The 27,916-nt window shown below is 41.7% G+C and overlaps 2 protein-coding genes and 1 long non-coding RNA gene across 9 annotated transcripts in view; 2 read left to right on the forward strand and 1 right to left on the reverse strand.

Annotated features, from left to right (window-relative positions):
• The window catches only part of LOC126986235 (uncharacterized), a 29,814-nt gene extending 26,905 nt beyond the window's left edge, over positions 1-2,909 (forward strand). For both annotated transcript variants that reach the window (XM_050842202.1, XM_050842203.1), the window contains exon 11: positions 2,099-2,909. In XM_050842202.1, coding sequence (XP_050698159.1) covers positions 2,099-2,437 — 339 coding nt within the window. In that variant the 3' untranslated portion in view covers positions 2,438-2,909. The remainder of the gene's footprint in view (positions 1-2,098) is intronic.
• Positions 2,910-3,065: 156 nt separating this feature from the next.
• LOC126986246 (uncharacterized) lies at positions 3,066-8,157 on the forward strand. Its single transcript, XR_007739450.1, has 2 exons — positions 3,066-5,112; positions 5,434-8,157. It is a non-coding gene; the product is annotated as an uncharacterized LOC126986246 (long non-coding RNA).
• Positions 8,158-8,655: 498 nt separating this feature from the next.
• The window catches only part of LOC126986248 (obscurin-like), a 269,280-nt gene continuing 250,019 nt past the window's right edge, over positions 8,656-27,916 (reverse strand). For all 6 annotated transcript variants that reach the window (XM_050842223.1, XM_050842222.1, XM_050842220.1 and 3 more), the window contains 10 exons: positions 27,410-27,585; positions 26,083-26,384; positions 23,599-23,763; positions 22,763-22,929; positions 21,561-21,760; positions 19,262-19,376; positions 18,589-18,769; positions 16,694-16,919; positions 11,400-11,505; positions 8,656-10,098 (listed from right to left, as the gene is read on the reverse strand). In XM_050842223.1, coding sequence (XP_050698180.1) covers positions 9,970-10,098; positions 11,400-11,505; positions 16,694-16,919; positions 18,589-18,769; positions 19,262-19,376; positions 21,561-21,760; positions 22,763-22,929; positions 23,599-23,763; positions 26,083-26,384; positions 27,410-27,585 — 1,767 coding nt within the window. In that variant the 3' untranslated portion in view covers positions 8,656-9,969. The remainder of the gene's footprint in view (positions 10,099-11,399; positions 11,506-16,693; positions 16,920-18,588; positions 18,770-19,261; positions 19,377-21,560; positions 21,761-22,762; positions 22,930-23,598; positions 23,764-26,082; positions 26,385-27,409; positions 27,586-27,916) is intronic.

The following is a 27,916-nucleotide window of genomic DNA, read 5'->3' on the forward strand; positions in this document are numbered from 1 at the left end:
TAGTACTGAAGAAGGGAAAGAAAAGGAAGAGAATGGAAGTAAGAGGAGGAGGAAGAAGAAGAAGAGGAGGAGGACGAGGAGGAGGAGGGGGGGAGGAGAAGGAGGAAGCGAGATGATTAGAAAGAGAAAAAAGATAATTGTACTGGAAAAGGAGAAAGCAATGGAAGGAAGAGGAGGAAGAAGAAGAGGAGAGAAGATTAGGAAGAAAGAAATAGAGGGAAATAGTGTACTTGAGAAAGGAAGAAAAAGGAAGAGAATGAAAGTAGAAGGATGGACGAGGAGGAAGAAGAGGAGGAGGAGGAGGAGGAGGAGGAGGAGGGAAGAAAAGTCTGTCTCCAGCTGTTGCTTCAAGTTGTTTTATTTTCATAGAAGATGGGAAACCGTTTTCTGAGGGATGTAAAAAAAGAAAACGGGAGGTGGCGTGATTCATGAATATTTTCTCTACTTTTTTTATACTGTTGAGGTTGTCTGGTCCGTCTTGTTTGTGCTCTCTCTCTCTCTCTCTCTCTCTCTCTCTCTCTCTCTCTCTCTCTCTCTCTCTCTCTCTCTCTCTCTCTCTCTCTCTCTCTCTCTCTCTCTCTCTCTCTCTCTCTCCTCCTCCTCCTCCTCCTCCTCCTCCTCCTCACAGATAACATGTCGGTATAGACGTCAAAACTTCCCTCACTTCATTTATAGAGAAACACAATACTGTCACTCGATTCTCCTATCTTCCTCCTCCTCCTCTTCTTCCTCCTCCTGTGTCTCTCTTTAAATGGGATCCAATCGTCTTTCTTTGTCTCTGGAGGGGAATCGAACTCTTTGATGAGTGGCATTTGAATCCCTTATTGTTCCGCTCGCTCCTCAGAAACTGTTTTTAATTTTTTTGTTTTGTTTTTTTTGAGGAGCGGTGTTTGATCCTCTTTTGTTTTCTTGTTGAAGATGATGAAGAGAGAGAGAGAGAGAGAGAGAATGTTGGCTTTTTTTCATTTTTTTGTTGATTATTTTCTTTTTTCTTTATTTTCCTTCTCTTCCCCTTTCTTTGCTCCCCTCTTTTCCCCTCTTCCCCATTCGTCCATTCTCCTTCCTTCCCTTTTTCCTTTTCCTCTTTCCCTCTTCTTAATATCTCCCTTCTCTCTCTTTCCTCTTTTCCTCTTTGTTTCCCCTCTTTATCCTCTCTCCCCTCTTTTCCTCATTCTATCCCTTTCCTCAATATCTCTTATCTCATCTCTTTCTCTCTCCCTTTCCTCTTTATTTCTCCCCTCACATCCCCTCTTCCCATCACCACTCCCATCCCCTTTCCCCTCATTCACTCCCTTCTCCTTCCTCTCCCCTTCCCCTCACCTCCCCTCACTCATCCCCCTCTCCCTTCTTCCCTCATCCATCCCTTCTCCCTTTTCTCTCCCATCCTCTCCCCTTCCCCTCACCTCCCCTCACTCATCCCTCTCTCCCCTCTTCTTCCCTCATCCATCCCTTCTCCCTTTTCTCTCCCTTCCTCTCCCCTTCCCCTCACCTCCCCTCACTCATTCCCCCACTTCTCACTTTCCCTTTCTCTCCGCTCCCCTTCCCCTCTCTTCCCCTCACTGTTCTCCCTCTCCCCTTTTTCCCCTCTCAAAATCATCCCTACTCACTCATTTCCCCTCCCCCTGAATTCCTCTTTCTTCCCCTCTTCCCATCTCCCCTCACTCCCCTCTCTTTCCCTCTTTTCCCCTCACGATCCCATCACCGCTGCCCTCCCTTCCCTTCATTTCCCCTCCTTTCAAAACCATCTCCTCCCATCTCTTTACTCTTCCCTTCTCTACCTCCCCTCACAAAACCACTTCCCCTTTCTCTTTCCCCTCCTCTTTCCCCTCACTTCCTTTCTCTCTCCTCCCCCTTTCATCCCTTCCCCTCCGCTGAAATACCTTCCACCTCTCATTTTCCCATACTCTACCTCTCCCTCCTTTCCCTTCTCCTTCCCCTTTCCCTCTCTCCCTCCTCTTTCCCCTCACTTCCTTTCTCTCTCCTCCATCTTTCCTCCCTTCCCGTCCCCTGAAATACCCACCAACTCTCACTTTCCCATTATCTACCTCTCCCTCCCTTCCCCTCACCTCCCACTCACCCCGTCTCCCCTCTCCCGCAGGTGGTCAAGCTCATCTTCCAGGGCATTCTCCTGAGCCCGCCTGATACCTGTCCTGCCCAAGTCTGCAATGTTATGCGACGATGCTGGGCGACTGACCCTAATGACAGACTGAGGTTCCCGGAGATTCTAGCTTACCTCAAGGGCCTGCAGGGTGAATTGGGCGCCGCTACCCACCCCGATGCCGCCCCCCGCTCCCCCTTCCTGCCCCCCACGCCCCCCATCACCTACAGTCAGTTGTGCATGCAGGAGGAGGCTGAGTCACACCTGGATAAGGATTTGTACCTCATGCCCAAGAAGGTGGAGCCAAGGGAGTACCTCACGATCATCAACGAGGTGTGATCTGACCTTGTTTGGCATTGACCTCACGTGACTTTGACCTGGAGTGACCTTTGACAAATATGACGTATCAAATCTAGCCCTTTTGAACGTGGACATTTTCTTTCTTATTTTTTTGGTTTAATTTGAATTGATCTTGACCTCAAATCTCGTGTGTGTGAGACTTCTTTTGACCTTAACTCTGGGTGACCTTGAGAAAATATGAGATAAACCTGACCTTTTTTAAACAATTTTATAATCTTATCTTTTTTTATATTTTGTTAACTTTGAGTTGATTTTGACTTGACCTCTCGTGTGACCTTGTTAACCTTACCACCTTACCTTACGTGACCTTAAACTGGCATGAAGTGACATTTTTCGTGACCTTTGTGGCCGTTATTTAATTTTTTTCATCATGTGTGACCTCTGCCTGACCTCTGACCTCATGTAAACGGCCTATGACTTTTGCCTTTTATCGTTTTGACCTTATTTTTTTCCTAGCTATTTCTCTCTCTCTCTCTCTATTTCAGTTTTCTCTCTCTCTCTCTCTCTCTCTCTCTCTCTCTCTCTCTCTCTCTCTCTCTCTCTCTCTCTCTCTCTCTCTCTCTCTCTCTCTCTCTCTCTCTCTCTCTCTCTCTCTCTCTCTCTCTCTCTCTCTCTCTCTCTCTCTCTCTCTCTCTCTCTCTCTCTCTCTCTCAACTATGACCTTCCTTTGTGGTCTTTTATCTCTCTTCCGCTCTTCCTCTTCCTCGTCCTCCTCGTCCTTTCTCTCTCTTCTCTCCACGTTCTTCCTCTTCCTTCATTTGACCTCACATGACTTGACTGACTGACACACCTGCCGTACAACCACGTGACCCCCTAATTAAGAACAACCTACCTGAGCACGATACAAACTTAATACCTGTAGATTACCTGTACAGAACACGTATCACTTAAGGTTTGCTACACTAACGAAAAAGAAGAAGTAGTTGTTGTTTTTTAGCGTAAGGATTAAGTTATTGAAGGGAGTAGTTTTATATATGTTAATGTTTTAGTGTAAGGGAAATAATAATGATCTGTTTAATTCGTGTTGGATTTGAAGGCATTTAGCTTTGATTTGGTATTTGAAAGTAATGGATTTTTGAGATTATTTCTGTTATTGTTACTATTATCATTAGTAGTAAGCTGTAGTAGTAGTAGTAATTTGAGGGTTATTATTATTATTATTATTATTATTATTATTATTATTATTATTATTATTATTATTATTATTATTATTATTATTATTATTATTATTATTATTATTATTACCATTACTGTATTACCCGTGTCTATGTACGCATGTAGTTAGTTTGTAAATACGTACATGTTGTGTAGACTTAACCATGTGTACATACGAGGGTGTGACTGTTTTTACTGTTTGCTATTATTATTATTATTATTATTATTATTATTATTATTATTATTATTATTATTATTATTATTATTATTATTATTATTATTATTTGCTAGTAACTAATATAATCTCAGGTGAATTGCCTCATAATTAGTGCCAACCGTAATAGTAATAATAAAAATAATAATAATAATAATAATAATGTTTGGCAAGGGCGATTTTCAGTTATCATTATATTGTAGTTTATCATAATTATCCTTATTATTAACTAGTACAAGATTTCCAAGCGATGGCAACACTGGAAAGAAAACGGGATGAGGAGCAGGAGGAGAACTGACTGAATTACAACTAACCTTCACCCATTTTCTTTTCCTGGTTGGCGATGAAAGAAAACGATTTGCTGTTGTTTGTTTTAAGGGAGACTTCGGTGGTGTGGTTGACTGCTGTGTGACTTATTATATACTGGTGCTGATGTTCTCTGTCTGTCTGTATATAAGTTTGTTTGTATGTCTGTTTCTGTCTGTCATTTTAAAGGCATATCCGGTCTCTCTGTCTACCTTTCTGTCTGTTTTTTTCTGTCTATCTGTCTGTCTGTCTCATTGTCCGTTTTCCTTTTCGCCTGTATGTCTATTTTTCTGTTTGTCTGTCTGTCTCTATTTCATTCTGTCTTCTTTCTTTTTGTTTGTATCTTTCTATCTATCTCTCTTCCTGTCTGTCTGTCTGTCTGTCTGTCTGTCTAATTCTGTATTCTTTCATTTGGTTTCTATGTCTATCTATATTTCTGTCTGTCTATTTGTATGTTGGCCTTTCTGTCTAGTTATAATATCCCGTCTTTGTTCCTCTCTCTGTGTTTGTCTGTCTGTTAATTAAGGCTAAGTCGTAATGGGTAAGTTTAAGCCATTTGACCTGATATGTTTAATTAACCTTTTGAGTGTTTGCAATTAAGGATCATTATTACCTGTACATAATTAGGAGAGTAAGGAAGAAGAAGAAGAAAAAGAAGAAGATGAAGAAGAAGAAGTGTATTGTTGTAGGATACAGTTATGATGAAGGTGTAGATGTGGGGAAGTTTACTGAAGTGTAGAATAAGAAATGTGAAGTTACTATTGCAGTGGAGTCGTCGGGAAGCTTATTGAAGTGCAGAATAAGAAATAGAAAGTTATGGTGGAGTACAGACGTGGGGATGTGCTTTGAAGTGTAGCTCTCTAGGTATATTTTGAAGTGCAGAGATGTTGCTAAGTTAAAAAAGAGTATCTAGTGGAGTTATTCTGAAGTGTTATGTTAGTCGAGCCACTGGGATTAGATTCTCTCTCAGACTGACAAGGTTGAAAGCAATAGCCGTTTCGCAATCAAAGGCTTCTGGTGTTTGTTTTCTTGTTCTTTCTGAGAGTAAGGAAGAAGGAAGAGAAGAAAAAAGAGAAGAAAAGAAAAAAGAAAGAATTGCTGTAGAGGGCAGAAGTGTAGAGTGAAGAAGGAAGAAGAAAGAAAAAGAAGAAGAAAGAGAAGAAGAAATTTGAAGTAGAAGGGTGATGAAAAGGTGATGTGTATGTATTTTCTTCTTCTGGCCCCAACCAACTCTTTTCTTTTCCTTCTTCTGATCCATTCTGTCTTTTTAACGGGGTAGATTCTCTTTCAGACAGACAAGGTTGAAAGCAATAGCCGTTTCGCAATCATAGGCTTCTGGTGTTGTTTTTCATGTTTTTTTTTTTTTTTCGGTCAGATCCATTTCCATATTCTATTTTTTTATTATTACTTTTCCGTCTTTTTTTTTTCTTCACGCTTTAATTTTTTTCTATTTCCATCTATATTTTTTCCTCGGTCTTTTCATCTTATTGCTTTCCTCTCTTTTCCTTCCCTCAATTCCTCATCTTTTTCCATATATATACTTTTCTTATCGTTACTTTTCTCTTCGTCTTTTTTTCCTTCATAGTTTCATATTTTCACATACTTTTTTCTCTTTTTTTTTTTCATTCCACACACTTCCACACCCACCCACTCACACTGCCTCTGTCTGTTTGTCTCTCTCTGTCTGTCTCACACACACACACACACACACACACACACACACTCATCTTCCTCCAACACCTCTTCTCTTTATACTTCTTCAGCCACTCTCATGATGACCTACAAATGTAATGATATGCCTCTTGAAGCCTTATATTAACACGTCAAAGTGGTTCTTGGAAAGCTTGAGTGAGTAGGGGATTATGGAAGCCTGGTATTGTTGGAACTGTTGTTAAGGGATTGGCCGAGGAAGGGAGGGAGGGAAGGAAGGAAGGAAGGAAAGGGAATATGGAAGAAAGGGAGGAAGGGAAGGAAGGAAGGGAAGAAAGGAAGGGAAGGGAATAAGGAAGGAAGGAAGGAAGGGAGGAAGAGAAGGAAGGAAAGGAAGGGAATAAGGAAGGAAGGAAGGGAGAATGGACAGGATGGGAGGAAAGGTGGAAGGAAGGAAGGGAGAGCTTGTGATGTGAGTGTTTTGTTTGTCTTTGTTAATTTGTAAGTTTGTTTTGATTTTTGTTTGTTTTGTTTAGATTTTGATGTGAGTTTTTAGTTTTTTTTTCATATTTTTTTTACTGGACGGATTTTTATTCATTTTCGTTTTCAATTTCCTTTTTTTCTTGTGTATTTTGGTAGTTTTTTTCTTTTTCAGTTTTGTCTTATTTTTTTGCCTTTTTTCTTTCCCTTTCTCTTGTTTTGGTTTTCTTTTCATTTCTTTTTTCTGTTTTTTCCGTAAATTGTTCCTTCTCTTTTCCTGTTCATCTTTTTTCAATCAGTTAATTCATTTATTTTTCTTTATTTTTCTTATTCCTACTTTACACATTTTCCAACTTTTCAATCTATATTTTTTCCACAATTCAACTTTTTCTTTTCTTAATTTTTCTCGAACATTTTTTTTTTCGTTTTTTTCTGTTCATCTTTTTCAATCCGTTTATCTCTCCTTTCCTTCTTTCTTTATTCTCTCCAAACTTTTTTTCTTACTTTTCAGTCTCTATGTTTTATTTTGCACAGTTCAACATTTTTTCTTAATATTCTCTCTAATTTCATTTTTTTAAGCAAATTTTACCTTCTTCTTCTTCTTCTTCTTCTTCTTCTTCTTCTTCTTCTTTTCTTCTCCTTCTCCTCCTCCGTCTTTCTTAACTTTTTTTCTTACTTTTCAAACTCATCAATTTTTTTCATTCAATTTTTCAATCATTTTTTTCCACAGTTCAACATTTTCTCTTCTTAATATTTTCTCTAAGTTCATTTTTTAAGCAAATTTCACCTTTTTTCTTCTTCTCCTCCTCCTCCTCCTTCATTACCATTCTCTTAAACACCCCACTGCAAGAACTTATAGAAAACGGAATGTAACTTCAGATATCGCATAAGTTTAAGAATGTTATTTAAGTCATTTTTCTACACTAAGAGGACTAACGAAGGTAATAAAATGGTATCGAAGGGTTTAGTTATAAGTGACTAGAAGAAGATTTATGTCGTAAACTCATGCTTTTGTAAATTTTATCCCAATTTTCCCCGATGTTTTCCCAATTTTCCGACTATCCCATTTTTTGTTTTTTTTACTTTCCCTCTTTCCCCATTTCTTCCCAGTATGTTTTCCCAATTTTCCGACTTTTTTCCCATTTTCTTTTGTTTTTTTTACTTTCCCTCTTTCCCCATTTCTTCCCAGTATGTTTTTTCCAATTTTCCGACTTTTTCCCATTTTCGTTTGTTTTTTTTACTTTCCCCCTTTCCCCATTTCTTCCCACTATTTATCTTGCTCCTCCATTTTCTTTTTCCTATTTTTTCCAGTTTTCCTCACTAGGCCCTACTTTTTTCCCCATTTTCCTCCATATATTTCCCAATTTTCCCTATTTTCCCATTTCTTCCCACTATCCAACTCCCCATTTTCTTTTCCATGATTTTATTTCCCAATTTTTACCTCAATATCCCACACATTTTTTTCACATTTGCCTCCATTTATTTCCCAGTTTTACCTCTTCTCCTGATCTTTTTTCCAATTTTTCCTTCCAATTTCTTCCCAGTTTTCTTCATTTATATCTCCAGTTCTTCCCATTTCTCCAATGTATCCCTTAATTTCCAAGTTTTCCTTCAATTTTACCCAATTCCCATCAATATCTTCCCTTATTTCCCCACTTCTGTCCCTCTTCCCATTTTCTCCAATAAGTCCAGCAATTTTACTTACGTTTATCCCCTATTCCCATTTTCTACACTATTTCGCAAGTTCCCCCAAATTTCCCTAGTCCCATTTTCTTCAGTCCCCCGTTTTCGTTACGTTCCCGTCACGGATGAGGAAGCATGTACTGAACAGTATTACTAATCAGTATGTATTATGTTATCAAAGAAAAAAAAAGGTAAAAAATATGAAGAATTACACTTGTTCTCATTACCACCTTGCAGTGTGTAGGTAAGAGGTTTTGTTGTTGTTTTGCTTTTGTTTGTTTTGTCGTTATGTTGTTTTTAAGGGAGTCGTTTTCTGTGAGGTCTTGTTCTAGTTGTTTTTCTTGTTTTCTTCTTATTCTGTTTCTTTGTCATTTTTCGCTTTTCTTTTCAGTATATTTGTCTTTCTTCTTTTTTTTTCTTGTTGTTATTTGTTTCTTCTTTTTTCCTTTTTTTTTTTTTTTTTTTTTTTTTTTTTTGCTTTTCTATTTCATGATATTGTTCTTTTATGTTCCTCATCTTCACTATCTTTCTTATCATCTTTTTTCTTCTTCATTATCTTTTTCATCATCTTTTTCTTCATCTTCTTCTTCTTCTTCTTCTTCTTCTCACTTATGTTCTTCACTATCACCATTCTCCTATCGTCATTACCACCACCACCACCACCATCATCATCATCATCATCATCATTAGGGCCAACAAAACAATCACCATCATCAATACTTTTTTAATACACTGTACATCATCATCTTCAACCTCACGTGACGTCACAAAAAAATCGGCCAATCACGAGCCGGCAATGCGTGACGTCACAATAGTTCGGCCAATCGTAAGCCGCCGTTTCGTGACACCACCGAGGAACGCGCTCAGAGGAAGGGGAAGGCATCACGAGAGGGAAAAAAAGAGGAAAATAAATCATAACATCCGTCTAGATCTATGAATACAAGGATAAAATAATAATACAATAGTCTGCCATCGAAAATTACTACAGCTACGAGAAAACGGGAAGCGGCTGCCTATAATCTATCTACGGGTCCAAATGAAAGAAAACGGAGGAGTAGGAGGAACCTTAAGTTTACGTATTTCGTTAAACCCAAAGCGATTTTTCGTTATTTTATACAGCGTAAGAATCAGAGAGAAAGAGAGAGAGGGAGAGGAAGAAAAGTCATCAGAAATATACATTGACGCAGAATTATTACACATTGTAGAAATTCACATGTCAAAGCGCTTCTATATTTCTTTTTCACTAATAATAATAATAACAATGGTAATAATAATAGATACTGTTGCGAAATACATACACGGAGAGACGATATTACAAGAGAAAGAAAACACATCAACGTAATCTAATTGGTGTGCCCAAGTCCCGTTTTCTGTTGGGTAATACGGCGTTTTTTAGGGGAGACCGAAGTAAACAGAGATAAACGCCATATCTCTCCCTTACCTTGGTGAATTAAGGGCCACAGAAAATGGACTTCGGGGCTACATTGATGAAGAAAACGGGAAGTGTGTGTAGGAAGAGGAGGAGGAGGAGGGGGAGGACTAAGAGATAAAGATTTGATAAATAAAAGGAAAAGAGCTTGAACGGAAAATTGAAGAGGCGTGAAAACGGAATAAAGAAGGAAAAAGAAGAGAGGGAGAGAGAAGACGGAGAAACAAGAAGAGGAGAGAAGAGAAGACCCAATCGTAACAAGGAGAAAGAAGATGAAGAAGAAGAAGAAGAAGAAAAAAAAAAAAACTTCAAAATCAGACAAAATTGTAAGAAGAGAAAAAGAAGAAAAAAAATGACCAGAAAGAGAAAGAGATGAAACTGAGGAACAAGACAAAAGAAGAAGAAGGAAAGAGAAACAAAGGAATAAAGAGAGGGAAATACAAGAAAAAAAAGGACAGATAGAAAAACCGACGAAAATAACAAGACAAAAGTTGCAGAAGAAAGAAGGAAAAAAAAGAAGGAGAGAGAAAAAACGGAAAATGAGACAAAGAAAGAAAGGGGAACAAAGGGAGTGGAACTGAGACACACACTTCACTATACGACGCAAAGGTTCTCCGTGTCGTAGGATATCGCAGGAGTGAAGGCGGCGTTGTTGAAGTTTATAAGAGCAGGGGACTTGATGGCCGCCTTGATTCTGGATTCGTGGTAGGTCCTGTCGTACTCCTGTGAGAGAGAGAGAGAGAGAGAGAGAGGGGGGGGCGGAGTGGAGGGTTGAAGGGGTCGGAAGTGGAATTAAATGAGAAAGGAAGTAAGAAAATATGCAAGAAAGAGAGAAAGAAAGGCAGAGGAAAGAAAGATGAGGAAGAGAAAAAGGAGTAAAAAAAAAGAAAAAAAATAGTAGAGAGAGAGAGGTGAAGGAGAAAGTAATAAGGAAACGACGCAAGAAAATATGCAAGAAAGAGAGAAGGAAGGAAAGAAAGGAAGAAAAGTGAGGAAGAAAGTAAAAAGGAAAAAAAAGCGATAAAATGTAGAAGGAAAAAGAAAGTATGCAAGAAAGAAAGAAGGAAAGAAAGAGAGAAGGTGAAAACAAAGATGATAAAGAAGAGGAGTGGAAAGAAGAGAGAGAGAGAGAGAGAGAGAGAGAGAGAGAGAGAGAGATGAAGGGTAGGGGTGAAGGAGGAAGTAATTAAGAAACAACGTAAGAAAATGTGCAAGAAAAAGTGAAAAAGAGGAAGAAAGAGAAAAAGAGAAAAAAAGGAAGACAAATTAGACAAAGATATGAAAAGGAAGAGGAAAAATAACATGTAAAAAGAGAAATAGAAGAAGACGAAGAACAGTGAGAATAAGGAAGGAAGAAAGAAAGAAAAGAGAAAATTAGCAAATGGAAAAGTATAAGAGAAAAGATGAAAAGAAGAAGGAAGAAAAATAAGAGAAAAGAAGGGAAAAGGAAGAAAACAAAACAAATCAAATATTAGAACATAGAAAAACAACAATATAAAAAACAACAATTATATATAACATTAAAAATATCTTCATTATACAAACAAACAAAAAAATATATATAAAACACATACACTAAAAAGAAGAATATATATAAACTCTCTCTCTCTCTCTCTCTCTCTCTCTCTCTCTCTCTCTCTCTCTCTCTCTCTCTCTCTCATCATTTTCGTAATTTATTCCCCATTTTCATTTTCTCGTTTTTTCATTCACTTTCCTTCTTTTATTTTCGTTTTTTTTTCCTTTTCTTCATTCAAGCTGTATTTTCCTTAATTATTATTTCCCACCGCTGCCACCAGTGTAACAATCTCTCTCTCTCTCTCTCTCTCTCTCTCTCTCTCTCTCTCTCTCTCTCTCTCTCTCTCTCTCTCTTCATTCTTTCTTTACTAATTCCTCTTCTTCTGCCTACTCCTCTTCTTCATCATCTTTGTTTTCACCTTCTCTCTTTCTTTCCTTCTTTCTTTCTTGCATACTTTCTTTTTCCTTTTAAATTTTGACTTGCTTTTATTTTACTTTTTTACTCTTACCCTCAATCTGGCGCCATAGAAGATGATCCTCTCCCTCTTCTTTGCCATGTAGTCACTCTCGACCAGCCACTTGTGATCCCAGCATTCCTCCACCGTCGGCCGCTTGCTACAATAAAAACAATAATAATAATAATAATAGTAATAACAGTAATGATAGTAGTAGTAGTAGTAGTAGTAGTTGTAGTAATAAGTTCTGGTACTGTAACTTTCTTCTTGTTCAATGTTATTCTTCTTTATTTTGTATTTGTTCATTTGTTTTCCTTTCCTTCGTGAACTGTATTCTATTTTTATTTTCATTTTCTTATTCCTGTTACTCGTCATTTTGTCTCCTCTCTCTCTCTCTCTCTCTCTCTCTCTCTCTCTCTCTCTCTCTCTCTCTCTCTCTCTCTCTCTCTCTGTCTTTCTTTTTTCTTTTTTTTCTCTTTCCCTGGTAATGTGGACTTTTTTTTCTTCCTTCCCTATTCTTCTATTTGTGTTCTTTGTTCTCCTTTCTTCGTCTACTATCTTATTTTCTCTTTTTTTGTTGTTATTTTCTCCTCCTCTTACTCACCATTTTCGTCTCCACTCTGTCTTTCTTTCATTCTTTCCTTTTCTTTCTTTCTTTCTACTTCTTTTAAGGAAGAAAGAAAGAAGAAAGGATGGAAGGTAGGAAGGAAATGAGAGAGAGAGAGAGAGAGAGAGAGAGAGAGAGAGAGAGAGAGAGAGAGAGAGAGAAGAAGACGAAAAGGAAGAAAAGAGAAAAGGAGGGAAGGAATCAAAAGAAGGAAGGAAGGAGAAAGAAAGCAAATGAGAGAGAAGGAGAAAGAGGAAGAGAGAGAATTGAGAAGATAAAAGAAATGGAGGGAATGAAGAAGGAAAGGAAAGAAGGACGGAATAAAGATGATAAAAATGGAAGTAACAGAGGGAAAGTTTTTAACACACTTCTAAAACCATCTACTCAATATTCACTAACAAGAGATTTCAATAAACTTCTCAGGCTAATAATAAGACCACAAAAACAAGAAGATAATGATTAAAAAAACAAGAATATAGCGAACAATAAGCTTAGTCCCCCCTCTGTCCAACCTCCCGTTTTCTTCGTAAAAGGAATCTAATCTCACAACTGAATAGCCGTATAATGGGATCGGATTATCTTGTTTTATGGTTATTTACGGTTATTTATGAGCTGCAGAAGTTGACCCTAAGTAGCAAAGTACCCAGAGAGCGATGCAATCATGGAAGTTTTTTTTTATAACTTCTTCGGCCACTTTGTAATAATAATAGTAATAATAATATGGGACTAGGCTATTGTGATCTGGTTTCAGTAATCTCTTTGTACTTTCTTTTCTTTCAGGGACTTTATTTCAATTATGCATCTGTTACTTTTGTTTATTTTAGTTATTTCTTCTTTTTCCTTCTTCTTCGTTTTTTTTTTATCTTTATTTTCTATACTCTTTGTTTCTATTTCCTTCTCCTCCTCCTTTCTTCTCTCTCCTTCCTCCTCCTCCCTCTTTTCCTCGTTTTTTTCTTCCTTGTCTTAATGCTTCTCTGTTTCTTCTATCTCTTTGAGTTCTTCCTCTTTCCTATTCTTTCTTGTTTTATTCTTCCTCTTTTAATTCCTCTTTGTTTCTCCTATTCATCTTAGTTCTGCCTCTTCCCTCTTTCTTTGTTCTGTTTTATCTCCCTATTTCTGTTTCCTCTCTGTTCTGTTTATCTCAGTTATTATCTTTCCTCTTCTTTCCTCTTCCTCTTAGATTCATTAGTTAATCCTTTCCTCCTCCTTCCTCTTTGGTCTATCTCTCTTTTCATTCCTCTCTGTTCTTTTTTCTACCTAAGTTACCCCTCTTTCCTCTTCTTTCCTCTTCTTCCTCTTACGATTCATTAGTTAATCCTCTTTCCTCCTCTTTCCTCTTTGTTTCATCTCTCTTTTCATTCCTCTCTGTTCTCTTATCTACCTAAGTTTCCCCTCTTTCCTCTTCTTCCTCTTAGATTCATTAGTTAATCCTCTTTCCTCCTCCTTCCTCTTTGTTTTATCTTTCTCTTTTTATTCCTTTCTGTTCTCCTATCTACCTAAGTTACCCCTCTTTCCTCTTCTTTCCTCTTCTTCCTCTTAGATTCATTAGTTAATCCTCTTTCCTCCTCCTTCCTCTTTGTTTTATCTTCCTCTTTTTATTCCTTTCTGTTCTCCTATTTACCTAAGTTTCCCCTCTTCCCCCTCCTCCTCCTCCTCCTCCTCTTGTGTCCTTCAATAGCCTAGCATCCTCCCTAAACTCCATCTAGCGACTCGTTAAAAAGCATTTCTACCGTTGTATATTTACGTAACCTTATTACTTTAGCCAATTTGTACTTATAAGAGGCTCAGAAGTGTTAAGAATAAGCCTAAAAGTGAATTAATTTGATAGGCTATTAAAAATTGCATCCTCTTTTAAATAAAACTCCCTCTGACGGATTGTTATGGCATTTCCAGTATCATTTATTTACGTAACCTTATCATTATAGCAATTTTATACCTGTAGGAGGCCTAGAAATGGTATGTAAAAGCTGCAAAAGTGAATTGATTTAATATAAAATGATTTCGGAGATGGAGAGAGACAAGGCTACCAACATTACAGAGTTCACGCACGCACCTCCATATCATTTAATTATTTTCAACATCCGGCGTCTAAGTCTGTGGTATATGAAGGAAAAGTTAATATTGTGTGTTTTCATGACATTTTTCTGATCTTAGGAGTGAAGAGCAGCGAGAATATTAAATAATAAACATCTACGGGTTACAAATCTTTCAGTAACTTCCTGCATACGGGTTTTGAATCATTGGGGTGTAAAGTTAAGTGAATAATAAGTGTTTTTAGAGCGTGTTTCTGATCCTAGGAGTTAATATAAGCGAGAAAATCAAATAAAAGACACCCTCGTTACAAATCGGTACAGTTGGCGGCCATGATCGAATACGTGCGGGGCGCCGACTGTCAAGTGTCAAATATTCCTTGTGATAATTTTCCTTTTTTTTAGTGCTTCCCGACGGTGCTGCGAATCCTGCTTCACGCCACTGCAAGGGTGAGTGTTAGTGAAGCGTTGGGTGGAGGGGGAAGTGGGTACGTTAAGTGTAAAGTGGTGAAATTAAGTGTTAAGTTGGGGTATGGTGGAAGGTGGGTGGGAGGTGGATGAAAAGTACGGAAATATTAGTTCACTATTTTCCTTTTTTTTTAGTGTTTCTCGTTAATCCACTTATTTCTCCTTTACGTCATTGGAAGGTAAAGTGTCAGAGCATAAGTGGGTAAAGGGAAAAGTGGATACGTTAAGTGTAAAGTGGTGAAATTAAGTGTTAAGTTGGGGCATGGTTGAAGGTGGGGGATGGCGGGGCGGGAGAGATGAAAAGTACGGAAATATTAGTTGATTATTTTCTTTTCTTTTAGTATTTCTCTTTACTCTACTTATTTCTCCTTTATGTCACAGGAAGGTAAAGTGTCAGAGCATAAGTGGGTAAAGGGAAAAGTGGGTACGTTAAGTGTAAAGTGGTTATATGAGGTGTTAAGTTATGGCGTTGTGGCGTGAAGGAGGAAGGGCGGGAGAGTTGGATTGGCGGGAGATGCAGAAATATGGTTGATTATTTTCCTTTTTATTTAGTATTTTCCGTTGGTTTACCGACTTCTCCTTTATGATATAGCAAGTTAAAGTATCAGAGCATAATTAAGTAGAAGAGCAGTCTGCTAAGTTAATTATAAAGTGGTTAAATGAAGTGTTAAGTGATGGCGCTGTGGTGAGACGGAGGAAAGGGCGGGTGAGGGAGTGGGGAAGTGCAGAAAGTATTGGTTCACTATTTTTTATTTTTTTGGTATTTTCCGTTGGTTTAGCGATGTTTCCTTTATGTCACAGCAAGGAAAAGTATCAGAGCATAGGTGGGTAAAAGGAGAGTCGGCTAAGTTAATTATAAAATGGTTAAATGAAATGTAATATTGAAGGTGACGGCATGTGTGTGAGCGAGGGGCGGGAGAGGAGGGAGGGGGGGAAGCGCAGAAATATAGGTTGATTATTTTCCACTTTTTTAGTATTTCCCTTTGGTTTAGTGATGTGTCCTTTATGTCACACTAAGGCAAAGTATCAAAGCATAGTTGGGTAGAAGGACAGTTGGATAAGTTAATGCAAAATGTGTTAAATGAGGCAAAAGCGGTGATCAGCTGTTTGAAGTAATGGGGGAAGGGGAGGCGGGAAGTGTGCGCATAGCCTACTCGTTGAGATCATTTTCCTTTTTATTTGTATTACTCGTTATTCCAGTGATTTCTTCTTCATGTCATAGTGAGGATAAGTACTAAGGAAGCGTTGAGGAAAGGGACAGCTGGCTAAGTTAATGGTTAAGAGGTTAAATTAGGTGTTTTGTTGAGTACGTGACGGTGTGCAACGGGGAAGGGCGGGCAGGAATACAAGGGAGGTGTTAAATGACTGGTTTGACTGACACGCTCTCTCACTCTCCCTCTCTCTCTCTCTCTCTCTCTCTCATTGTCAAAGTTAGGCTACGTTTTATCATTTTCTTATTATTATTTCTATATTATCTTTCCCTTTTGCTTTCTATTAATTTTCTGTAACCTTGATATTATATACTTTTATCAACCCCACTACTCCAACCTTGCTCAACCCATTTCCACCACTACAACCACAACCTCTCCCACTCCACAACCTCTCCATATATCACTCTAACCTTACCCAACCTCACCACACCAACCACAATGACAACTCCCATAACCCCAGGCAACCACAACCTCACTCCACTTCAACCTAACCCAACCTTACTATCACAAGAACCTCACCGACCTCTTCCGCACCACAACCTCTCCATACATCACTCTATCCTTACCCAACCCCACCACACCAACCACAACACCCTATCCCACTACCTCCGGCAACCACAACCTCACTCCACTTCAACCTAACCCAACCTAACCACAAGAACCTCACCCACAACCCCGGCAACCACAACCTCACTTAACTTCAATCTCTCCCAACCTTACCATCACAACCTCACCCACGACCCCAATGCATACACAACCTCCCAACAACAACCTCTCACCGCCACACAACCCCACATTACGTCACTCTCCATACTCAATATCGTAACTTCCCAACCTCTCCTACCCACACCACAACCCCTGCATAACCTCACTCCAAGCTTTCATAACCCCCAACAACTTCCCACCGCAACACAACCCCACAACCTTACCCAACCTCTCCTACCCATATCACAACCCGTACACAACCTTAATCCAAGCTTTCACAACCCCCAACAACCTCTTACCGACACACAACCCCACAACCTCACTCACCAGGGGTCGCGTTTGAAGATGAGCATGATGAGTCTCACAAGCTCTTGACTCAGGCCGGGGTTGAGGTATTCGCACTTGAAGCTGACGTTCCGAATGTTGTCCTTCGTGTCCTCCTCGTCCACGCCCCCAAAAGCACTCCTTCCAGCTAGGAGGGCGTAGATCACGACACCCAGGGACCATATGTCGCTGCTAGGGTGGGCCTTGTTCTCCAGTAGAACCTCAGGAGCTGGGGGAGAGAGAGGGAGTGATGTGAAGAGTGGGAGTGATTGAGAGGGAATGAATGAGTGATGTGTAGTCGAGAGGGAGTGAGTGAAGATGAGTGGGAGTGATTGAGAGGGAATCAATGAGTGGTATTGAGACTAAAAGGAATGGGGAGTGGGAGGGAGTGGTGTGAAGATGAGTGAGTGATTGAGAGGGAATGAATGAGAGATGTGGAGACGAGAGTGAGAGTAAAGATGAGTGGAAGTGATTGAGAGGGAATGAATGAGTGGTATGGAGACTAAAAGGAATGGGAAGTGAGAGGGAAAGAGTGGGATGAGTGGGAAAAGAGGGTTGTGTTCGTAGATTGAAGGGGTAAGAGATAGATGGATATAGATGCGGGAGAGTGGGAGTGAGAGGGAGGGATTGGTGTGAGTGGGAAAAGAAGAAAGAGAAGGTTGGGAAAAGTGGATGGAAGAGAAGGGAGAAGAAGGGAAAAGGGGAAAGGAGGGAGAGTGAGGAGTGTGTAGGGAGGAAAGGAAAAGATATAGATTGAGGAGAGAGGGAGTGAGAGGGAGGGAGTGGTGTGAGTGGGAGTGAGTGGGTTATTATGTAGACTGGAGTGAGATAGATAGATAGATAGATATAGATAGATAGATACAGATATAACAGAAAAGGTCATATGTGGTTAGGGTGGTGATATTAGATTTGGTGGTGGTGGTGGTGATGGTGGTGGTGGTGGTGATTGTGGTGGTTGTATTATCTATCTATCTATCTATCTATCTATCTATCTATCTATTTATTTGTTGATTTCTTACACTGTTGATAATTCACATATTTTTAAGGGGTGTCTATTTTAATTGAACAGCAAAACATCGTATACACACACACACACACACACACACACACACACACACACACACACATTAATTTATTTTTTTCGTGCTTGTTCGTTTGTCCTTTTGTCAGAATGGACGTGTTGGTATTTCTTTATATTTTGTGTTTATTTATTTATTTTTTTGCTTTTCAATAGTTTGTCGCGAAAAATTATTAAACACACACACACACACACACACACACACGAGGAGGTACTTCCGTGATTGCTACCCTCCTCTTCCTCCTCCTCCTCTTCCTCCTCCTCCCCTAACCGTCTTCAGTACCCTCCTCCTCCTTCCCTTACCCCCTTCCCTCCTCTCCCCTCCTCCTCTCTTCCTTACATACTCCCTCCCCCCCTTCTGTAACTGCCTCCTCTTCCTTCTCCTTCTCTCTCTCTCTCTCTCTCTCTCTCTCTCTCTCTCTCTCTCTTCCATCTTCCATCTTGATACATAGGAAGATCCCTCCTCCTCCTCCTCCTCCTGCCTCTTCCTCCCCTTCCCTCCCTTCACGTGGCGATTTCAATACACATTTCTACCTCTTGTCTCTTCTCTTCTTCCCTTCCTTCTCTTATACACCCTCCCATCTCCCTCTCGACCCTACCTTCCCATCTCCCTCCTCTCTCCCCATACTCTCCAAACTCTCTCTCCCACCCCCGTTCCTCCTCTGTTACCCATCTTTCTTCCTCCCTTTTCTCCTCTCTCTCCCTCACCTCGATACTCCATGTGACCATTTCAATAAACTACCTCTCCTCCCTCCTTTGCCCTTCTTCCCCTCTTGCACACCCCTCCTCCTTCCCCTCTCTCCGCTCCTCCCCCACACACCTGTATACTCTATGTTTCCTGTCGCCGTGATGTCGGAGCCCAGTTTGGACACTTTCTGGGCGCTGCCGAAGTCGATGAGCTTGACGTCACACCTTCGGGTCGAGGCTACCACGATGTTGTCAGGTTGGATGTCCAGGTGGCAGTACCCGCGCCAGTGCAGGTACGAGAGGGCGTCCAGCACCTGGGGGAGATAATTAAAGGTGTGGAGAGGTGCTGAGGTGGGTGACGGGGTTGATTTTTTTGGGGTTTGGGATAGGTTGGGGTGACTTGTTTTATGGGTTTGTTTTGATTTGTGTGCTTGTTGTTTGTGTTTGTTTGGGGGGAAGGGGAGTGAGGGGGTTGATTTGGGGGGGTTTGGGATAGGTTGGGGTGACTTGTTTTATGGGTTTGTTTTGATTTGTGTGTTTGTTGTTTGTGTTTGTATGGGGGGAAGGGGAGTGAGGGGGTTGATTTTTTGGGGGGTGTAGGTGGGTTGGGTTGTGTCCACGATAAAACCTCACCAACAAAGTAAGAGAGATAGAGAGGGAATGGCATAGATAGACAGATAAATACAAATAGATAAGAGAAGTAAATAGACAGAGAGAAGAAGAGAGAGTTACATAAGAAAAAAACATGTGTAACGGTAACCAATGTAACCAATGGAACTAAACCTCTACTTGTGCATAGACCTTACCTGGCTGGTCATCGTGAACACCTGCTGCTCTGAGTACTGATATTGGTTGGCCAGGTAACTCAGAATGTCCAGCCCACTCAGCGGCTCCATGACCAACACGGTGAAGGCGCCCACGCTGAAGGGAGAGGGAAGAAGAGGGAGTGAGTGAGGTTTTACATATATATTGAAACCACACAGATCCTATGGTCAAGAAAAGGGACTGTGATATGGAAACGGGAGAAGAGGAAGAAAGAAGGTATATAAATGAAAGGGAGAGAAAGGGAGAAGGTGTATTAGAAAGGAGAAAAAGTGGTTAAAGAGGGAAAGGAAGAATATAGGGAAGTACAGGAGGAGGGTATCAGGACACCTCTCCTCCCGAAATTGAACTATCTCCTCAATCGTTTTAGGAACAGTGAGTAGCGGGCTTTTTTTTCATTATTGTTTCCTTTTTTTATGCCCTTGAACTGACTCCTTTGCTGTAAAACAGAACCCAGTTGAGGAAAGGGAAGGAGAGAAAGGGAGTGTGTCCATAAACCTAAAAACTGAAACTGACCTCTCTTTTGGACACTCCCCTTAACCCTTTTTATAGGAGCAGTGATTTGCGGACTTTTTATCATTGTTTTCTTTTCTTTTGCCCTTGACGTGTTTCCTTTACTGTAAAAAAAGGGGAGGGAGAGAAGGAGGAAATGGGGAAAAAAGAACGAAAGACAGATTGATATAGTTAGATATAGATAGATTGAAAGATAATAGGAAAGAGAGAAAACGAACGATAGATAGACCTAGATAGATAGATAGGTAAATAGAAAGAAAAGATAAGAGAAGAAAAACAAGGAAAAGATATAGATGAAAGATAATAGAAAAGAGAAAAGTCGGTAGATAGGTAGATTGAAAATAAGAGATTAGGGAAGAAATACTGAAAAGATATAGATAGAAAGATAATAGAAAAGAGAAAAGAGAAGTAGATAGATAGACAGACACATAGATAGATAAAGACAGACAGACAGACAAAAAGAGAAAAGAGAAGTAGATAGATAGATAGACACATAGATAGATAAAGACAGACAGACAGACAGACTGACACAAAAAGAGAAAAGAGAAGTAGATAGATTGACACACAGACAGACAGACAGACAGACACAGACACAAAAAGAGCATTATTAATTGTTTGTTGTTTGACCTCCACGTCACTAATTACCGTCTCTACCTGTCCACTCCCCTCTGCGTTGCCGGGAGACCATTATAAGCACACCTACAGCTTCTCCTCCCCCCCCCCCCCTTTTTTTCCCTTCATATTTCCTGTTTCCCGACCTATCCCTACCTCTGCACACCTATGCGTTACCTGGGCTAGCTAATTAGTATACCTGCGTTGTTTCTCGTATATTTTTTTTACATTTTTTTTCTTACCTGTCCACCTGACCTTCAATTAAGATCTTTTGTTACGCCACCTGTAATTAACACGTAAGGACACTGGAAGCCTCTTAGCTTTTTTTTCTACTTTTTTCTACTTTTTTTATACCTGTTTCCATTTTTCATCTCTCCCATTGTCTTTGATCACCGCTTTTTCCACACACACACACACACACACACACACACACACACACACACACACACACACACACACACACACACACACACACACACACACACACACACATGATCTCACCTTTCCTTCCCCCTTTTTTCAATCTCACTTTTTTCACACCTGTCCCCAAACCGTTAATTAACCTCCTATCCTCTATTTTTCCTTACCTAACACTATCAACATATAACACACAGAGACACACACCTAACCCAACTTGCATATCAAACACTATTTCCCTCTATTTTCCCTTTCAGACCTACACCTTTCAATATCCTTTCCCTTATATATCTATACTTCCCTATCCTCTACCTTTCCTTACCTAACACCTATCAACACTAACACAAAAACACACACACGTTTTTACCCTTCTAATTCACCTTCTACACTTTCTTTTCCTGTAACAGTTTACTCCCCTCGAATCTATACTTCCCTCATCTTTACCTTTCCTTACCTAACACCAATCATCACACCTTTGTTTCCCTTCAAATTCATCTTTTACACTCTCTTTTCCTTGAACATTTTACTTTTCCTTACATCTATACTTCCCTCAACTTTACCTTTCCTTACCTAACACCAATCGTCACACCTTTGTTTCCCTTCAAATTCATCTTTTACACTCTTTTCCTTGAACATTTTACTTCCTTCGAATCTATACTTCCTTACCTAACACTAATAATTACCTCTTCATCTTCCTCTACACACCTGCAACCACCACCACCACCACCATCATCATCTTACCTATAGGCTTCAAACAGCTGGACAATCCTCTCGTGCCTCAGACTGTTGTGCGCCTCAAACTCGTGTTGCACCTCCGCCTCCCGTCCCGCCGTCTGCATCACCTTCAGTACAAAGACTCGCGTATCGTCGCTGCGCAGACACTTGGCGACCGTCCCGAACCGTCCCCTTGAGATCTCTGCCACCGGGTTGTATTTTCTCACCTGTGGAAATGGGGTGAAAGGAGGGGAGTGGGGGGTTGATTTTGGGGGGTTTAGGATGGGTTGGGGTGATTGGGTGTCTGGTTGGTGTTTGTGTTTGTGGTTGTGTTTGTTTTGGGTCTATCTGTGTGTGTGTGTGTGTGTGTGTGTGTGTGTGTGTGTGTGTGTGTGTGTGTGTGTGTAGGGGTGGTTGTGATGTGGGTTTAAGGGGGGTGTAGGATGTTTTTTTTTCTTTTTTTTGGTTTGATTTGTGTTTTTTTTAGTGTTTGTTTTGGGTCGAAGGATCGTGGTGTTTGTTGATTCGCTGTTTTGGTTGTTTTTGTGTTGAAGTTTTATTTATTTTTTGGTATCCTTGTTTGTTTTTATTGCATGTTTGTTGTGTGGTGTGTTTGTTTTGGGTTTGTGTCTCTGGTTGTGTGGCTGTATGTTTGTCTGTCTTTTGTTTTGTCTGTCTGTCTGTCTGTCTGTTTCATCTTGCATGTATGTATGTGTGTGTCGGTCTGTGTACGTATGTGTGTATGTATTTCTCCTTCCACATGTCTGTCTTCATAACACACACACACACACACACACACACACACACACACACACACACACACACACACACACACACAAACACAAACACACTCCTGACACCACATTTGCACTATATCACATTAATTTCTTTCCTCCTTATCTTTCCTAATAATATGTTTTCTGCGTCTTCTCTTCATCTCCTTATACAACACACACACACACACACACACACACACACACACACACACACACACACACACACACACATACATGCAGTCAATTTTATATCCCGTTTTCTATTTTGTTTTCATACTTTTCTCTATAGCTTTTTTTCTATTTTTATTCTTTCTTTCGTTCTTTTTTCTTTTATAGTCCGTTTTTTTTGTTTTACTTTTTTCTCTCTATGTCTGTCCACTTCTTTCATTTTCTGTCACGCACACACATGCCCCTCCTTCCTACCCCCCCCCCCCACCCCCCCACCCCACACACCTGTAACTCCGCGTTCTCCCCAGTCTTCAACTTGACGGGCTCCAGTTCCTTTGAGTAGTCCAGGTCCTTCTTGTCGGCCCACTGAGGGATGGTCCTGCCGCCCTCTCGCTCCCTTTGTAGGTGCATCAGGCCGGGCGGCACCTCCACCTTGCGGCTACCTGTCACACCTGAGAAGGGAAGGTAATTAGTGGGAGAGCCAGGTAGGGAGGGAAGTAGAAGAGAAGGTTGTGGTCGGTAGGTAAATTGGTAGGTAGGTTGGTTGAAAGGGGGATACTGATAGGTAGATAGATAGATAGATAGGCAACCACCACAAGACCCTTTCATCTCTCCCCTCTTCCCTTCTTCTCTACCCCCCTTCACCCCCTTCCCTGTCAACTCCCCTTCATATCCCTTCATTCACTTCTCCTTACTCCTCCTCATTCTTCCTCTCTCCCCCTTCCTCTTCTCCCCTTCCCTCCTCCTCCCCTCTTATCACCTTCACTTCCCCTTCATCACCCCTTCATGCCCCTTCATTCACCTCCCCACACTCCTCCTCATTCTTCCCCTCTCCCCTTTCATCTTCTCCCCACTTTACCCCCTTCCCCTATCAACTCCCCACACCCTTCTCACACCCCTCACTTCCCCTTATCCCCACTCACTTTCCCCTCCTTTCGTACCTTTCTCCCCTTACTCCCTTCCACTCACCTCTCTCTCCCCCTCCCTCTTCCCTCCTCTCCCTCTCCTCACCACTCCTCACTTCCCCTTACTCACTTTTCCTTCCCCTCCCTTATACCTTTCTCCAACAGCTTACCTTCCCCTCAATCCCACTTCTCCCCTCTCATCCCCCCCCCACTTACCAGTAGCATGGGTCTTGACGGCCACGCTGGAGGGCGACACATCTCCCCAGCCCAGGAAGTTCTTTGCAGTGACGCGGAAGAAGTAGGTGGAGTCCTGAGACAGTTTGGTCAGGTGGTAGAATTCATACTCGATGCTGTCGGCCACGCTGCTCCACTCCGTTGCACCTGCAGGGAGGGGGACAGCTGGTTAAGAAGGTGGATAGATCGTTAGGTGGTTAGGTTGTTAGAGATTCAGGTAGTTAAGTGGTTGTAGAAGAAGGTAGTTTGGTGGTTAGACAGACAGTTAGGTAGATAGATCGTTAGGTGGTTTGGTTGTTAGAGATTCAGGTAGTTAAGTGGTTGTAGGGAAAGGCTGTTTGGTGGTTAGACAGACAGTTAGGTAGATAGATCGTTAGGTGGTTAGGTTGTTAGAGATTTAGGAAGTTAAGTGGTTGTAGGGAAAGGCTGTTTGGTGGTTAGACAGACAGTTAGGTAGATAGATCGTTAGGTGGCTAGGTTGTTAGAGATTCAGGTAGTTAAGTAGTTGTAGAGAATGGTAGTTAGGTGGTTAGACAGACAGCTAGTTGGGTTGTTAGAGACACAGGAGGTTAAGGGTTGTATAAAATGTGGTTAGGTTTTTAGAGTTAGGTAGTTAGGTGGTTGGTAGGTCATTCAGTGGTTAGGCAGATAGTTTAGTTAGAGATACAGGTGGTAAGGTGGATAGACAGAAAGGTTGTTAGGTGGTTAGAGAGACAGGTAGTTTGTTAATTAGTCTGATTGATAGTTTGATAGGTAATTGGAGATCATTGCACAGCTAGCTTGTCTGACAGTTGTTTTGGTGGGTGGGTGGGTAGGTAAGTAGACTGGCAGTGTGTCATTGAGGTATTTCGACAGTTAGTTTGGTAATTAGGTAGTTAGGTAGTTAAGTAGTTAGAGGTGTGAGTGAGTGTAGGAGAAGGAGAGGAAGAGAGGAGAGGCAAAGGAGGGATATTAGTAAGGAAAAAGGTGATTCGCCGTATGTGTGAGGGAAGGAGAATGGGGGTAGGTAATTAGATAGTTAGGTAGTTAGATAGTAAGAAGTGTGAATAGGCTAATGAGAGGAAGAGAGAGGAGGGAGAAGAGGGAAATATTAGTAAGGAAAAAGGTGATTTGTCATACGTGTGAGGGAAGGAGAATGAGGTTAGGTAATTAGGTAGTTAGGCAGTTAATTAGTTAGTGTGAGTGAGTGTAGGAGAAGGAGAGGAAGAGAAAGAGAGGAGAGGCAAAGGAGGGATATTAGTAAGGAAAAAGCTGATGTGTGAGGGAAGGAGAATGAGGTTAGGTAATTAAGTAGTTAGGTAGTTAGGTTGTTAAAAAGTGTGAATATGGGATAAGGAGAGGAGGAGAGAGGAAGGGGAGGAGGGAATATAAGGAAAAAGGTAGCTTGCAATATGTTGAAGGAAGGGAGAAGGAGGGCAAACTACGGTGAAAGGAGAAGGAGATGGGAAAACCGAACTTAATAACATATCCCCTTATTAACACCCCTCGTCTACCCTACAAACCTCTTTCATCATCCCTGCCACTCTTCGCCTTCCCAGGAAATCCACCTTTAGTCGTATCTCAGCCCTGGAGGAGTTGGATTAGATACCCTATTGAATTCACTCACACTTGTTAACACCCTTCGTATACCTAATAAACATCTTTCATCATCCCTGCCATTCTTCGCCTTTCCAGGAAATCCACCTTTAGTCGTATCTCAGCCCTGGAGGAGTTGGATTAGATACCCTATTAATTCACTCTCCTCCCAGCTGTGGTCTCTCAGAAATGTTGTTATTCCCCTCTGGCATGATTGCTACGTGTTGATGCCTCTTGCCTTTGTAATAACGGGATCAGGAATATAAGACGGCTTTCATATGAGAATTATTAAGTGCAATGTAGGTCTACTTGTGGTCTGGGTAGCGCTTTGAGACATGGAGCCCAGAGACAGATTGAGATGGGATGTGTGTTAATTGGCTTCATCTCCAGCTTGCTTTTTCACTCTCAACAACCCTTCCCTTCTCTCACTTCACCTCACTTCACTGCCATTCCTTCACCGTCATCTACACCAAAACTCACTCACCACACTTCCTCATCTTTCTCTTCCTCACCTTTCCCGTTTCTTCCCTTCCCTTCCCTACCCCACCTTTCCCTTCCCTACTCTACCCTTCCTTTCCTTTCTCTACCCTTCCCTTCCCTTCCCTTCCCTTTCCTTTCCTTTCCTTCCCTTCCCTTCTCTTCCCTTCCTTACCCTACCCTACCCTTCCCTTCCCTTCCCTTCCCTTCCCTCCCTTCCCTACCCTTCTCTACCCTTCCTTCACCCCTCATTTAAACCAAAACACACCCACCACACTTGACCATCTTTCCCTTCCTCACCCATTCTTTCCTTTCATCCCCTTCCCTCTTAACGCTCTCTCCTTCCCAGCCTTCCCTTCCTTACCCATCCCTCACCCATCCCTTCTCTCCCCTTCACCCATCAGCACCACTCACCACATGGCTTCATCTCCAGCTTGTAGCACAGAATCCTTGCCCCGCCATCATCCACGGGGGCCTTCCAGCGGATGAACATTTCCGTCTCCCCCACTTGGGTCACCTGGGGGGTCTCGCAGGGGCCGGGGAACTGACCTTGAACGAGTCTGAACTTGTGGCTCGCTTCCCCTGCCTCGTTCCTCGCCACGACCTTGTATACACCGGCGTCGAAGTCCTTGCAGGTGGTGAAGGTGAGGGTTGAACGGCTGCCCTTGGTGGTGATGGTGATCCTGGGGTTGTCTGAGCCTATGGGGACTTCGTTTCTATGGGGGACAGGGGGGAAGGGTGTCAGGGGGGGGGGGGGGGTAAGGGGAAAAGGAAAGGGGAATATGAGGTTAGTTTTGCATGAGGGATTTTCGAATGATGCAGTTTTTCATACTTACATACATACATACATACATACATACATACATACATACATACCACAGACTCCCTCTCTCCCTTCTTTCTGTCCATGCACTTTTTCATACATACATACATACATACATACATACATACATACATAGATACATACACACCCCACACTCCCCCTATTCTTTCTTTCCATGCATACACCTCCTCCTCCTTTCCCCTTCCCTTCCATTCTCCCCTCCCCTTCCTTTCCTTCCCTTCCCCTCCTTCCTCCTCTTTCCCTAGTCCGTCCAACACTCTGATTCACCACCCCCATCCCTCCCCTTCCCTTCCATTCTCCCCTCCTCTTCCTACCCCTTCCTTCCCCTCTTCCTCATCCCTCCCTAACTCACCATCTCATTTCCCTTCCTTCCCTTCCTTCTCCCCTTCATTTTCCCTCATTCACCCCCCATCCCTTTCACCCCAACTCCTCACCCCTGATCACTCCAATCCTTCAAATCTCTCTTATACCCCCCTCACCCCTCTCACCCCTCTCACCCTCTTCCTTAGCATTCTTATCTTCAATATGTTTTTCTCTCCTCCTCCTCCTCCTCCTCCTCCTCTTCTTTACCTCATGTTTTTACCTTTCTCTCAGTTAGCCTCTCGTTTCCTTTACCCAGTTTCTCTTTCCTTCCTCCTCCTCCTCCTCCTCCTACTTGTCTTCCTTGGCATTCTCATCGTCAACATCTTTTTCCCTCCTTCTCCTCCTCCTCCTCCTCCTCCTTGCCTCATGTTCCTCCTTTCAGTTATCCTCTCGTTTTCTTTACCCTTTCCTCTTTCATTCCTCTTCCTCCTCCTCCCACCCACCTATCCCTCCCTCCTCCTCCTCCTTCCCCACTTACTTGCCCATTTCTCATCACCCGTCCTCCCTATCCCCTCTCCTCCCCCTTCCACTTACTTGAACCACTGAATGACGGGCTCGGGCACTCCTGAAGCCACAGCCGTCACCTCCGCCTTGCAGCCCGCAGCGATGGCCGTGGTGGGCGGCTTCTCGCGTAGGAAGGGCGCCGTGTTGGACGTTCCACCCTCCCGCACCACCCGCGTCCTCTCCGTCAGGGATAGATGTGTGGTGTACTGGGGAAGAGGGGAAAGATGGGAGGTGGGGGTTATAGGGGGTAGGGGTAGGGAGGTTGGTTGGTTGAGTTTTTTTTTTTATACAACAAAGGAGACAGCTCAAGGGCACAATAAAAAGTAAACAATAATAAAAAAAGCCCGCTACTCGCTGCTCACAAAAAGAATCCAAAGAGGTGGCCGAAAGAGAGGTCATTGTATTCTTTCCTACACTGTCATCATCATCATCATCTTCAATTCCACCCCATTCTTCCCTCCACTATTGATAACTTTTGTCTTTTCTCTCCTCCTCCTCCTCTTCCTCTTTTCCTCATCTATCTTTTCCCAATCACCT

The sequence above is a fragment of the Eriocheir sinensis genome, chromosome 61, assembly GCF_024679095.1.
Source record: "Eriocheir sinensis breed Jianghai 21 chromosome 61, ASM2467909v1, whole genome shotgun sequence".
Lineage (NCBI taxonomy): Eukaryota > Metazoa > Arthropoda > Malacostraca > Decapoda > Varunidae > Eriocheir > Eriocheir sinensis.